Source organism: Typopeltis vanoorti, chromosome 18, assembly GCF_054136105.1.
Source record: "Typopeltis vanoorti isolate ZY-2024b chromosome 18, IOZ_Tvanoo_1.0, whole genome shotgun sequence".
Classification (NCBI taxonomy): Eukaryota; Metazoa; Arthropoda; class Arachnida; order Uropygi; family Thelyphonidae; genus Typopeltis; species Typopeltis vanoorti.
In genome coordinates, this window is record NC_143566.1 from 21,645,603 (window position 1) to 21,660,423 (window position 14,821).

The window sequence follows — 14,821 nt, forward strand, 5'->3', positions numbered from 1 at the left end:
TAAAAACCACCTCTTCACTTAATAGAAACCTGAAACAGCTTGAAAAACATTGTATGGGCTTAAAGCAAGGTTTGCAGATTTTCTGAAGTTAAGCCTATCACAGTACTAATACTAATGAACCATAAGTGTATGACTTTGTATAAGATTTTTGTATATAACATTAAAAAAATTATGTACCGTATTTGCCAGAGTATAAGACACACTTTTTTTCTTTGAAAATAGGTCTGAAAAACAGGGTGTCTTATACGCCGATACTCAGTTTTTTATTATTTTCATTTCTGGAAATTTTCTCTGTTCCGAGTTACGCGATTTCTTTATTGCTTCCTTGCAGTGTGTGTGAGAGCATTCCAGTTACGTAGAACAATGTTTCTCAAACTTCGGACATCCGCTTCATATGATTGGTGCGGTATTAACAAAAGATTGTGCTACTAAATAACAAAGATAAGTCGACAGTTGAGTTGAAATGCTAATTCTCTTCAACCGAATTCCTTATATAATATCTGAAACACATTCAGTATATATTTCTTCGTTTTAACACATTCACACAAACAAAACCATATGTTGCACCGGCAACATATGGTTTTGCTTGAGTCATACAGCATTTTCTGTGGGAGGGGGACATGCGATTCATTAGTTAGTGCTGTTTTTATCCCAGTTGTCTCTAATTGCACTGTTTGTTGAGAAACATATTGCACAGCCTGCAGATGTCTCTATGCCTTATTCAGTGATACAATAGGGACATTTTACGATCTCGAACTTCACGGATACATTGGATTTTATTCTATGCGTTAATGATGCATAGCCCAAAATTGCCACGACCCCCTGCAGACCTTTCACGTACCCCTGGAGGTACGCGTACCACACTTTGAGAAACACTGATGTAGAGTTCAGTGGATGCGCATGCACTGTCATCGACGATCACAGCTGTGTCCTGTTCGTTTAAACTTTCCGATTGTTGTCGCAGTTGTGAACGGTGATAAATTTCTGCGATTAAATTTTCTCTAAATTTCTTGGCAAATTATGGCTGAAAAACGTCGGCATTGTTACAATATTGCATACAAGCTATGTACGTATGCTAAAGAACATGGAAACAGGACTGCAGAGAGGCATTTTGGACCACCCCCAACTGAGAAAATGATAAGAACTTGGCGAAATCAGGAAGAGGATTTAAAAAAAGCAACTCACAGTAAACATAACCTACGAAGTGGAACTGCAAAATGGCCAGAACTTGAGGCAGAACTGAATACTTGGATTTTAGACCACAGAAAAGTGGGACTTTCAGTGTCTACAAAAATGATTATTCATCAAGCAAAAGCGATAGCCACTAACAAAGGGATCGCCAACTTTACTGGATCAACATCATGGTGTTCAAGATTCATGAAGAGAAAGCAGCTTTGTATGTGGACTAAAACAAAGATATCACAAAAGATGCCAGCTGAATATGAAGAAAAAATGATTAAATTTCATTGATTCGTTATTAACGCAAGGAAACGAGAAAATTTTCAGCTAGCGCAAATAGGAAACATGGACGAAGTTCCGCTAACTTTTGATGTGCCCTCAAACAAAACTGTAGATTCCAAGGGCACTAAAAGTGTTACTATGAAAACTTCGGGGCACGAAAAAACTCACTACACGGTTGTTTTATCCTGATGTGCTGATGGGACAACATTGCCGCCACTATTGATTTTCAAAAGGAAGATGCTACCCAAAGAAAAACTGCTGAAAGGAGTGTTTGTACATGTTCACGCAAAAGGCTGGATGGATGGAGGAGGAATGAAGTTATGGATAGATAAAATTTGGTCTAAGCAGCCTGGTGGACTATTGAAGAAGCCTGCCATTCTAGTATGGGATCAGTTTCGTTCTCACAGAACAGACGATGTTACAAATAAACTCAAGAAATTGAATACTCAGTTAACTGTAATTCCAGGAGGTCTAACTAGTCAGCTTCAACCTTTAGATGTCTGTATTAATAAACCATTTAAGGAATTTATGAAGGAGAAGTGGAACAGCTGGATGCCGTCTTCAGATTTTGAGGTCATGCTATCAGGAAGAAGCCTAGCATTTCGCAAGTTTGTGAGTGGGTCAAAGCTTCATGGGATGCTGTGAAAACTGAGACAGTGGTTAAATCTTTAAGAAGTGTGGCATTAGTAATGCACTGGATGGTACAGAGGACAATTTGTTGTATGAGGACTCAGATTATGAATTAGAAGAGGTTTCAAGTGTCTCTTCATTTAGCTCTGGAGATGAATTTCTGGGTTTTGACGATTAAAAGTGGGTACTCTTTCCTAGTTAGATTAGGTATTTGCTGAAAGTAGACCTACTTATTACTTTATATTTGAAATACTGTAAATTCATTATAATATTCAGTGATAAAGTTTTTTCCCTAATGTGTACAAAAAAAAGGGGGGGTGCATCCTATATGCCAGCAAATATGGTAATTAACATATTAAAATAACTTTCATGGCTTACACTTGTAATAAAAATGATATAGATCTTATTCAAAATCTCTGATATATTTAATCAAACTTTACGTGGACATCATCAGGGGGACAGACTGTTAACTACATTCAAAAGATGAATCAATAATGAGTCAAATCATGTGTACAAGGGGTGATTCCATAAGTTTCTGGCCTAACTAACTTTTAGAGGTAAAGAGCACTGTCAGCAGCAAAATATGAACAGGATTTAAAGTCAGAGAGAAAGGCATGTGAAAGAAAACAACTGTCACTTTTCAACATAATCTCCCTTTACTTCAACACACTTTTCACATTTTTGAATTAACATTTCTATGCTCTTAAAAAAAAAAACAGTGTGCACTTTTGTCTTCAAAATAGCCTAAAACTACATTTTTCACCTCATTGTCATCTGCAAATTTTCTTCCTCGAAGGCCTTTCTTCAGTTTCGAAGAAGTAGTAGTAGTCACTGAGTGCTAGATCTGGGAAGTATGGTGGGTGTTCAATCTCTTGGCAGCCACAGTCCTTCACTGCAGCCTTCACAACAATAAACATATGGAGTGGAGCATTGTCGTGAAGCAGGTGAACACTGTGACTTAGCATTCCTCATCTCTTCTCCTTTATGGTGTTGCACAGTTTGTGCAGGAGCATAACATTCTGCATCCACGGTAGTATTCCTTGGGAACTGTATTCATTGGGAAAAATAATATGAAGGAAACTGTTCCAAAGAACACAGGTGGATAGAATGAAGACAGATGAGAAGTTCATTCAGTATGTTTGGAGTTGGGCAATGTATGGGTGTTAACCAATGGCAGGTCTAGTTTCTATGTGATTAGAAGAAAGTGTAGGAATGGTAGTGGACAGTTGAGCAGAATAAAGCCTGTGAAAGTAGCTATAGAAAAGGCATAATGCAGAAACAGAGCACCAATGAGGTCTCTTTCTGCATTATGCAACTGAAGAGAGGTTGTGAGAAAGCAATTACCTATTAAGTGGATCCCTCTTCTGTTTATTACCAAGAATTTTTGGGAGGTTTTGGGTACACCACCCCAAATATGAAAACAATATTCCATAAATGGTCAGATCTGAGACCTGTAAAGTGTTAGGAGTTGAGCACAAAAGAAGTAATGTTTTGAATGAAAAAGAACAAAGTTTTTTTTTTTTAGGCTGGAGGATACTGATATACTATCATATGCATTTGTGGTTCTTCTTCTTCATTCAAGAAACCCTGTAGTACTTAAATGATTGAAACTTCAATATCTTTGTTAATCGGTGACAATGTAATCCTGCCAAGACCTAGGGGATTGATTCAGTCAGAAGTGCCTTAGAAGCATGGAATGGTAGATATGACAATATTGGAGTGCTCACATTCTTGAATGAAGAAGAATAAAGAGCACTGTCAGCAGCAAAATATGAACAGGATTTAAAGTCAGAGAGAGAAAGGCATGTGAAAGAGCATAAGTGAGAGTACAGCATGATGGGGTATTCCAGCACTGTTAAAGAAATGTGATGAAAAGAAGCCATCTACCATTACATGCAACAAACAATCAGAGGAAGCTGGCAATCGAATCACAAAAGGCAGGAGGGAAACCATAGCCTGTTCATGGTCTCGATGCCAGACATGATCAGATGTCTTTGAAATAACAGGAGTATCCATGGGGGTTTCTCCAAATCTTTCCAGTCCTGTGTCCAAAGGAGGGCAAGGTAAGAAAGGAGGCTTAGCATAGAACAAAAATGGCAGAATCCATAATGGTGATTGCTAATTAATTAATGGATCTCCATGTAGTGAAGAAGCTGGTTGTTGATTACCTTCTCCATGACTTGTGAGAGTACTTGCTGAGGTGATAGCAATGGGACAATAGTTTGAGATAACTGTTTCTCTTTTTTAGGAACAAACTGGATAAAGGCTTACTGTTCATTAGATGCCAGATGAAAATGACAACTTAAATAGGCAATACAGGATGGGTGATAATTCTGGATCACACAATACCATCTGGACTAAGAGATTTATTAGCACTAAGATTAACCAGGATTTTTCTTATGTCCTTTGGGCAAAAGATCAGAAGAGGTATGCAACAGGCAGTTTTTTTGGTTTTTTTTTTGCGATCCATGAGATGATTGGCCTTTGTCACCACAACAAGAGCTGTAAAGAAAAGACTGATGCCAAGAGGTCTGCTTATGTTCGGTGAGATTAACAGAGTACTATCAGGATGTGCAAAAGAAGGAAACAAGGAAGGCAGAAGTCATGTAGCCATAGCAAGGGACTAGAATGTGTGACTGAAAGTCAGTTATTAGTTCAGTGCAAACGTTTGGATCAGGAGAGCAAAAATAATCTAATGGTGGAAAAGAAATGTAAAAATTTCAGAGATTATCTCAGTTGGCACAATTGTAGTGCTATAGGGTATGAGGTAGATTGGCTGGGAAGAGAATGATCTGTAAAAAAGGAGACCTTGATAAGATTATTGTCAGAGTTGCCAAGAGGACAGCAAGACATGTCAAGTGTATTTGGAAGGAGTTAAGAAAATGTTCAGTGCTGAAAGAATGATGAGGATTGTTTGATGCTCTAGTTGGAAGGTTAACTATTGGTGTTAGGATCATGGCTCATAGCAAAAGATTTGGCTTCCCTTTTGGCTTGGTCCATGAAGTTAAAGGGGAGCTAGTTTGTTTTATCGACATCAAAGTCTCCTAGAAAGAAAATCTCACAATTTGGGTAATTGGATTGTATGAAATCAACTCTTAGTCATAAGTAAAGCGGTCAGCATTATTGCCAGACTTAGAAGAACAAAGTGAAGACAAATGAAAGCTACAGAGTAAGATAGGGAAATCTTGAGCCAAAGCAGATCAAAAAGCATGAATTACAGGTTGGATAGCATTTAGCAAGGGTTATCAGATTTCACAAAAGTACATGCTTCTCCCTTTTTTTTGAAGAATACATCATGCAAGATGAAGTCAGGATGGATGATGTGGACTGTTGTCATGGAGGATGCCTACTGGAGTCAGTCAGGAATAGCAATATTGGGTTTTGATATCTGTAAATGGTGCGATGGTGTATATTATTAATGTTCCTACTGATGCCTCAGACATTGATGAAATGGATATGGAAGTGTTTTTATTGAAAGACATTTGTGTTGTTGTTTTGAGGGTTTGTGGTTTATTTTTATTATTTGATTATATTGTAAATTATAATTTATATAATAATAATCAACAGATAAAATTCTCTAATCTCTAGATAATTATAATATAGATAATCAATTCTGTCGAGTTTGCAATCACATTAGCAGACATTTTGCTGTTCGTCATAGCAAAATGTACTGTTTTCATCAGAAAACAGTACAAGTCCAAATTGGCAAAATATTTCAATTTGGTCAACTTTCTTTCATTATCCAGAATAATACCAGCATAATGGAATATGCTATAGCAAGGTGAGAATTTAACACAAAGCTAGATGCCTTGAATGGTTCTCTTCATTCCTCACAAGCTTAATGCAGTTATCTAGCTTTGACCCTTAAAGGGACTCTTATTAATTTCATGTTTTGTTTTGTTTTTTTGAATTAGTATGTCATTTTTATAGTTCTTTACTTGCCAACCTAGTTTGTTGAGCAGATAGCTTCCACATGAATACCACCATTATGGCAGGGACCTATGTGCAAATCTTAAGGTGGGATGATTTTCATAGCCCAATGCAAAGTCACCATCTTTCTTAATGGAGTAGTTCTGGCATGGCTAGAAAGAGTACCATATTTGATTTCTGTGTCAGTATTCCTTGATTGTCTAACTCTTTGATCACCCACAGTACTAAACGCAATATGAGTGCATATTTCATTCACTGGATTCACGTAAAAATCTTAAAAATTAGATATTATTTTTATGGCTATTTAGCCTATTTTTGTTTAAAAATTGGATTTTTTTCCCTTCTTCTGATAACTTAGTTGAAAGCTAACACAACAAACTTTTGGTATCATGCAGTCAATTTTTTGATCCCTGCAAGTTGGCTATCAGACTTGCAGTTACCAAAAAAGAATACTTTGGTACCTGCACAAGGAATAGTTTATCATAGTATTATGTGCTATGCTAAATTTTCTTTAGCATGGCACTGGAACATTCTGGTAGTTTATGGTGACTGAGTTCATCATGATAGTGTTTGTAAGATGACCATAACTTTAATTACAAAAAAAAGTTAGTTTACACATTGGAGCCAAATTATAAAAATTAGGCAGAGTTAATGTAAAATGAAAAATCAATAACCACATACCTTAGATACACTTCTGATTCCTTCTGAATACTCTGTTGCATATCATCTACAGTCCTTTGAGCCTTCTGTCTTTGTTGCATAAAATCTATGTCAAAATCATAGCTGGGCTGTGAATAATGAGTGTCGTCTGATGCAAATTGTGAAGCCTGATGCACTTTTCTTGTTGATAACTCATCAAGGTAATCAGTTGAAAGATGGCATGCAGTGAGAATAGTGTGAACAGTGGCCTGTAAATCTTTTCCATCTAGATTAATGTGCACAGATCTGAAAGGGATAATTTCTGAAGAAGTGAGGAAAAGTATTAATCATTCCTATACCCATTTTTTTTTAATTCTTATTTGTTAAAAATTGTGCACTTATGCACAATCTTTAATTAATAGGATTATTAAATAGTTTGTTCTATACTGGCACTACTTAAAAAAAAAAAATCAGAATTTTAAGGATCTCTTAAAAGAAAATTGGTTGATATAAACTATTTTCTACTCATCTTTTATGTATTAGAACATTAATCCTAATATACAGCACTGATATGTTATGGTTTTCTTTAATCTGTCACATGTGAAATCAATATTTAAAAAAATGTGGATTCTTATAATCCTAATTTTGGCAATGTCAAGACTGTCAATTCTACCTCCAAACTGAAGATGAATTACATGGCTTCAAATGCAGTAAGATTTTTCTCCCCAGAATCTCATAATGTGAAAAATACAAAAGTTATTCAAACTGAAGGAGCAATTGTACTTGTTTATGAATTCTTTATTTCCAGTAATATAAACATGAGTTCCATGTCACCTGATAGGAAAACTGTCAGATATTCAGGCATGCTATGTATTCATCTCCTGTAGTACAACACACACATGAAAACAATAGTCCATTTCTTGGACTATTGTTTTCTTTGGCAAAGAGTTTGCCAGACGCTTTGTAACTGGTTGATAGTTATTGAATTCACTGCTGCTACAATGTGGTGGGTAGAAGTGGCATGTAAATGGTATCTTTAATGAATCCCCATAGATATAAATCAAAAGGGGTCAGATCGAGGGACCTGGGAGGCCACTTGCAGAGCCCAAAATAATCTGTCCCACTTAGACCATCCAGGAGGTTAGGATGAGTTGCGTTGAAATAATTACAGACATTATAGTGAAAGTGAGGCAGCACCCCATCTTGCATAAAAATGAAATCAGCAGAGTCAACTTCAAGTTGATGGAATAACCAGATTTTTAATATACTGAGGTACAACATCTCAGTTACTGTTGCCTTGGCAAAGAAAAAAAGACCCATAAATTTTCCTGCAAGAAATGGCGCAAAAATTCACTTTTGGCGAGTTTCTTTTATGTTCAATGTTTGCACGTGCATGTTCTGTCCCCCATATTCTCACTTTATGATGATTCACTTAAGCAAAAAGTTGATTCATTAAAAGGAGTCGTGCTGTGAAGGCATCATCCTTCATGTCATCCAACATTCTTACACAAAAGTATAACCTTTTGGCTTTGTCCTCGGGATGTAGTGCCTTGCATTAACTGTAACTTGTAGCTTTTCATATGCAATCACTTCCTGAGAACACACCATATCATTGCTTGAGAATTCCTAATTGCTTGCTTGTGGATTTTCTTGGGCTGCATATGAATTTTTGTTTCAACATTAACTTTGGAAGCACATGGATGACTCAGACTTTTTCCTTTACAGATGCATTCCTCTTTTGAAAATTTTTTGTACCATGAGTAAATCTGCTTGTGATGAGAAGGTTCTTTCTTAAATTCAGTACAGAATTTATGTTGAACTGTAATTACAGAATTACACTTTGCAAATTTGATAACACAAAACACTTTATCCTGTAGAGATGCCATTTTTGTTAACTCTTTGAGCAAATGACTGAGGGATCTTTTTGTTTCAAACACTTACAGGCAATCTTAGTAGCAAGAGTCTGCTACTAGAATGTTGGAAAAGTAAACTCTCGGTTTTCCTATCAGGTGATGATGACGTATAACATGTTTGTATCATTGGACATGAAATGGCAAACAAGTACAATCTGCTCCTTTATTATGGATAACCCTGTAGACAAATCAGCTTGAATATACTGTTAGAATGATGCTGAATGCTCTTAATTCTTATATTTGATTTAGTTTCACTATATCAAATGCTTAGAGAGACCACAGGAATAGCTTGCTAGTGGAGGGATTACTACAGTTTCTTTTAACACTGTATAGTACCTATGGTGCTTTCGTCAGGACGTTTTAGTTGTCTGTTATGAGAGAGAGTGTGCTATAATGAAAGTTGCATGTATTTCCTATCCTAAAGAAGTATACTATGATACATATTAAACTAGTGGAGATTATCATAATAAATTATGATTTGTTCAACCAACATTCTTTATGTGATAAGCATAGAACTTCATTTCAACATGTTTCCCATCCATGGAAGTTTACAAAATAAAATATAACTCCATTATAATATCATGTATAGTATCAACTCTGGCATCAGGATTTGCCATGTTTCTGGTACTTTGCTATGGAAGTAAAAAAAAAAAAAAAAAAAAAAGGTTATATCATTATCAATTGTTAGTGCAACATGACAGTGAATTTTTAATCCTCTTAGAATGGAATCTTGTAACAAATTTTCCTTGTGGAAAACTTGCTACAAGCTTCCAAAAAACTTATCTGCCAATACCAACCACAAGTATCAAAGGAAAAAAAACATACATTTGATTTATTTTCATTAAGTATATTTTTTGTAATTTCTTTTATCATGCTTTTAGAATTACTTGATCTAAAATTGAAGACAGTACAATCAATTGTCTCTGTGAATACTTGTTGATAAGAAACTTATGTGCAGCTTCAAAACATGTTACTGAATGGAATTCCCCCTTATCTCACTCCAGATATGTTTAGATAAAATTTTGTGAGGGTGTAAAGCAGTGGTTCTCATGTGCATCCACTAAAACATTTCTGTGCAGCTACCACAAACAATAACAAAATTTTTTATTTATTAAATTTCAACATAAAAAAAATCATTTATATACAATAAATTATCATATCAACTTTAAAAAAGCATGATTAGCATGAGGCATGACTGTTCATCCAAAGTACTGGCATTTTAATAAGCATATGAGATTTTAAATAACAGATTTCTCAATATTTGTTGCATCTAGTAAAACCAAATATTAAAAACTGATTATTGCAAAATGATTATTAAAAAAGTTATTGCATTCATGATTATAAGTCTTAGTGGAAATATGAATGAATTGTTGTGTTATACAGGAAAATAATGGTAACTAAATACTTGCAAATGTAAGATATGCAATGCTAATAGTAGATGCATGCTTTAAGTTATTTTTAATGAGGTTCATTCTTTGCTGTATGTGCAATTCTCTAGAAGAAACAAGAAGTAAAGAGTATCAAGAGCAGACCAGCAGAGCAACTCAGTTGGTAAGGACAATGAAAGTGCAGTATTAGCAAATCAGATCAAGAAAAATCCTCATGAGTTTTTTATATATGTAGCAAGTAGAAAAATGATGGTAAGATGATGCTAATGGATGAAACTGTGAGACTGATAACTGCTGCAGAGGATATAGTAAAGGCATTCATTCAATCATTTTTCATCATCATTTTGATCATTCATCAGTTTGAAATCAAAAGCTCAAGTGTAATTAATGAAATGAGAGAAGCCTTAATGGCCAACAAGCAAGAGGTATATGAGGAGTTAAGTAAGCTATATGTCAATAAGATAACAGGACTAGATGACATATCATCACATGTCTTAAGGGAATGTTCCAAGGAGTTAGTATCAGTCTTGGTTTACCTGTTTAACAAGAGTCTTGCAACAGCACAAATCCCAAAGCAGTGGAAGGAAGACAAAATTGTTCCACTTCACAAAGGTGGTGATAAGGTTAAGGCTACAAATTATAGGTTATATATGGAGTTGTAGTTAAGGTAGTGGAGAAGTTGGTAAGAGGTGCGATACAAAAGTAAGTTGATAACGGTGGTATTCTTTGTGCTTGTCAGCATGGGCTTGTTAAAGGGCAGTCATGTTTTTCAAACTTGCTTACGTACTATAACAAGGTGACCAATGTATAGGACAAGGGTCCTGTAGTATACTTACATTTTGCAAAGGCTTTTGATAAATTGCCACACCACAAGCTGTTCATTAATGGGAAGCAGATGGGATTGAATGAAAGAGTAGAGTGAGTTGGATACATGAATGGCTATCAGATAGGTATCAGTAAGTTTTGTATTGGTGGGGGGAGAACTATCTTGAAAGAGGAAAGTCGCTAGTGGTGTGCCGCATGGGTCAGTTATGAGACCATTGTTATTAAATTTGTATATTAATGATACTGGAATAGGTTTAACTAGTGATATACAATTGTTTGCAGATGATACAAAACTGGGAAGACCACAACATCTGCTTGATGAGGAATCAAGCAGATGTTGTGGCCTTACAGGAGGACTTGAATAGTGGGCAACAGTATGAAAATGTCAATTCAATGTTGCAAAGTGCACACTTAGCAGGGAAATCTTGGAGGAAGTTGAAGAAATAAGAGACCATGGACTAGTGGTGGACAAGGATCTGAATTTCATATGTCACATTGCAAATTGTGAAAACATAACATTAGATTATGGCAATGATGCAGAGAACTTGTAGAAATAAAGAAGTTCTGGTTCCACTGTATAAGGACTTGATCAGGCCTCATGAATTATTATGCACAGTTCTGGTTCTTTGTTTTTCTTGGTGATGAAGATATATATTGGAAAGGGTCCAGAGAAGACTGATTAAGGTCAAATTGGTCTCTGGGATGTGGGAGGAGGAAGAGAGGGGAATATGATTGAGACATTTTAGTTGGTAAAAGGTTGTTACCAGGTTAATGAGAAAGTAATTTTTTGCAGAATGGGAGAAGAGGGACATGCCTGAAAGCTGTATAAGGAGGGTGAGCAAGGACATAAGGAGTAGGTTATTTGCATGGAGGGTGGTTGGTGAGTGGAATGAGTTGCCTAACATTATAGTGAATGCAGATACACTGAGCGAATTTAAAGCGCAGTCTGATGTGCTTCGTGTGTAACAGTGTTTGCCTCCTGTGATGAGTCTTTTGACTCCATGCAGGTCTGGAGTTAATAATAATAACTTGGTGAAAAGTGTGAAGAAACATATTCAATTATATTAAATGAAACCAAAAAAGATTGTGGTCAAAGGCATTTGTAGTTTGTAAAATTACTATTCATCATTACAACGCTTATCAATCCACCTAGGTGGATTGATACCTAGACTTTGGTCTTCCTCTGGATCTTTTTTCCCGCCAGTTTTGGCAAAAAAACTTATTTTTCTAACCTTTCCTCTCCTATTCTGTTTAGGTGACTATACCTATCGGAGATTAGCTCTGCTAACAACAGAGAGTTTTTTTTTAATACCCTCATTTTTAACATATTGCCATTGATGCCACCCATTCACTTCTCTAATCTTTCTCAGAACTCTCATATCTGTAGTCTCCAAACTTTGATAAACACTTTTTTTTTCCCTCTCTAACCTAGCTCTCAGATTCATAAGTTAAAATTGGTTTTAACCGTCTTGTATACAGCTGGTTTAGTGTTTTGAGTAATTTCTCTTATTCTATGTAAATTTATTCAGTTAACTTACCTACCATATTAGCTTGGTAATTCTGTTGTCTATTTTTATATTTAATTTGCCAACTTCCTTAATAATGAAATATTTCAGCTAAATAGCTGAAATGTTTTCAATGTATCTGCCTCAGGGAATCCTGCAGATGTGTATTGAATTTATTTAGGAGTACAGCATCATCTGCATACAAATGATGCTGTACTACATATAGAAAAGAGATGAGATTAATATCTCCAATTTTGATATCAGGTTTAGTGTTTTGATTAATTTCTTCTTATTCCATATAATTTATTCAGATGACTTCCTACCATACCAGCTTTACTAATTCTGTTGTATATTTCCATATTCAAATTGCCACCTTCACTAAAAACCGTGCCTAAATAACTGAAATATTTTACTTGTTCTATGGGTTCACCATATAGGATACAGTTGAGATTTCTAATGTTTCTGTCTACTTTCATTGTCTTTGTCTTTTTATTGCTGATTTTCATACCAACTTTATTACAACAGTCAGGGAATCTTTCATGTAAAAAAAAGTGAAATGAGCAGCAACTGAAGAAACTGATAGCTGCATTTCTGTTAGGAAAAGTAGACATGGTTTTGAGACTGCTGAAGATGAAACAGAACTCAGTGGAGAATGTAATTGAATATATATTTTTAGCAATTCAAAACAACAAAAATAAATAATCATGCAATGTGAGCTCAAGACTAGTTATGATAAAATCTGTTTATGTATCAACAGTATTTGTCACAATCTTTGAAATATAATAAGTATTTTTTTTACCTTTGACTGCATTATGCTGCTTGAATTTGGTATCTCTGAGAAAGAAGGCAACTGTTGTTGGCTTATTAACAGTACGATTATCCAACAATGTTTCCAAATAGGAATTCAACTGTTTTAACGAGTTTTCATTTACTTCCTACTTAATAGAAATGTATCTGAAGTTAATATATCTAGTCAAATTGATAAATAAGCATTAGCGCACACACACACACACACACTCCAGCATCACATGTTTATAAATGTAGCAGTTTAAACTTCAAGAATCGGAATTAAAATTTAATTTTGAAATTATCAGACACATTTGAATTTAGAAGCTACCATACATTATGGAAATAATGCACATTTTATACTCATGTTTCCATATAAAATCTGCATTTTAATACAGTCACTTGGACTAGTTAGTAAAATGTTCATTACTCTTACAGTGTACATTTTAATATACTACCTGCAATGGACATGACAGACAAAATGAAAAGAACCTCACAACTCCTGTGTAACCAAAGGAATGTTATAATAACTCAAGATTTTAATTTCAGTACTGTCTAAGTAAGATGCAGTTTACATTTGACCTGGACAGTATGCACACTGTATATCACATGAACAGCTGCATATAAATACTTAGATGGAAAAAATGTTCAAGTGGAAAGAGATCATCATCATCATCAAATTCCTGCCATGTACCTCAAGGGGTGTACAAGATATGATAGTACTACATGAAAAAAATTATATCATTACTAACTTCCTATCTACAATTTTCCTCCAAATCAGTCTGTTACTTGTCAAGACTCCAACATTATCAAATCTTATATTTCTATCGTCTAAGGCACTTTGTACCATATCAATCCACCTATATCTTGGTCTTCCTCTGGGTCGTTTTGCTGCCACCCTGGCAGAGAACACTTGTTCTGCTAATCTTTTTTCGCCCATTCTGTTTAGGTGACCATACCACCTGAGATTAGCTCTGCTAACGCATTCCTGGATGTTGACAATGTCAAGTTCTTTGCTAATATCCTCGTTTTTAATATGATATTGCCATTCATGGCATCTGTTCACGCCTATAATCTTTCTCAGGACTCTCATATCTGCGGTCTCTAGTCTTTGGTCAAGTGTTTTACTTCTGACCCAGCTCTCAGATCCATAAGTTAAAACTGGTTTAACCACTGTCTTGTATACAACTAATTTAGTGTTCCAACTAATTTCTCTCTTATTCCATATGAATTTATTCAATTGACTTCCCACCATACCGGCTTTACTGATTCTGTTGTCTATTTCTATATTTAATTTACCATCTTCTGAAAAAATCGTGCCTAAGTAGCTGAAATGTTTCACTTGTTCCACATTCACAACACAGTTGACATTTTCAATGATTCTGCCTATTTTCATTGTCTTTGACTTTTTATGGGGTGCTTAAGGGTCAAAGCTGTATAACTGAGAGGAGACCGCCACATAGCCTTTAAAGGAATGTGGAAAACCGACCAGGGCTTCTGACCTAATGTCCAATCCTCACCTTCTCGTGGTGCACCCTGTTGGGTATCTACTTTGATACTGACGAACGAGGATGGGCTGGCAATTTGGGATTTAGTCGACCAAATTGTATTCTTATTGGTTAAACTAAAATAAAAAATGATGGTACAACATGACAAAATTTCATGCCGGCTGGGGCGTCGCCCAGTTAAACAAGGCCCCCGTTATTTTTGCCAGGGAACCAGGGTGAACAGCGTAAAGTCAGCT

General features: G+C 35.5%; 1 protein-coding gene across 1 annotated transcript in view; it reads right to left on the reverse strand.

The window, feature by feature from the left end:
• LOC150096531 (T-cell activation inhibitor, mitochondrial-like) overlaps positions 1 to 14,821 on the reverse strand; it is a 106,403-nt gene that overhangs the window by 60,233 nt on the left and 31,349 nt on the right. The window contains exons 3-4 of the mRNA XM_090408552.1: positions 13,091 to 13,226; positions 6,703 to 6,982 (exon numbers count right to left, since the gene is read on the reverse strand). Of these exons, the coding sequence (XP_090264678.1) occupies positions 6,703 to 6,982; positions 13,091 to 13,226 (416 nt within the window). The remainder of the gene's footprint in view (positions 1 to 6,702; positions 6,983 to 13,090; positions 13,227 to 14,821) is intronic.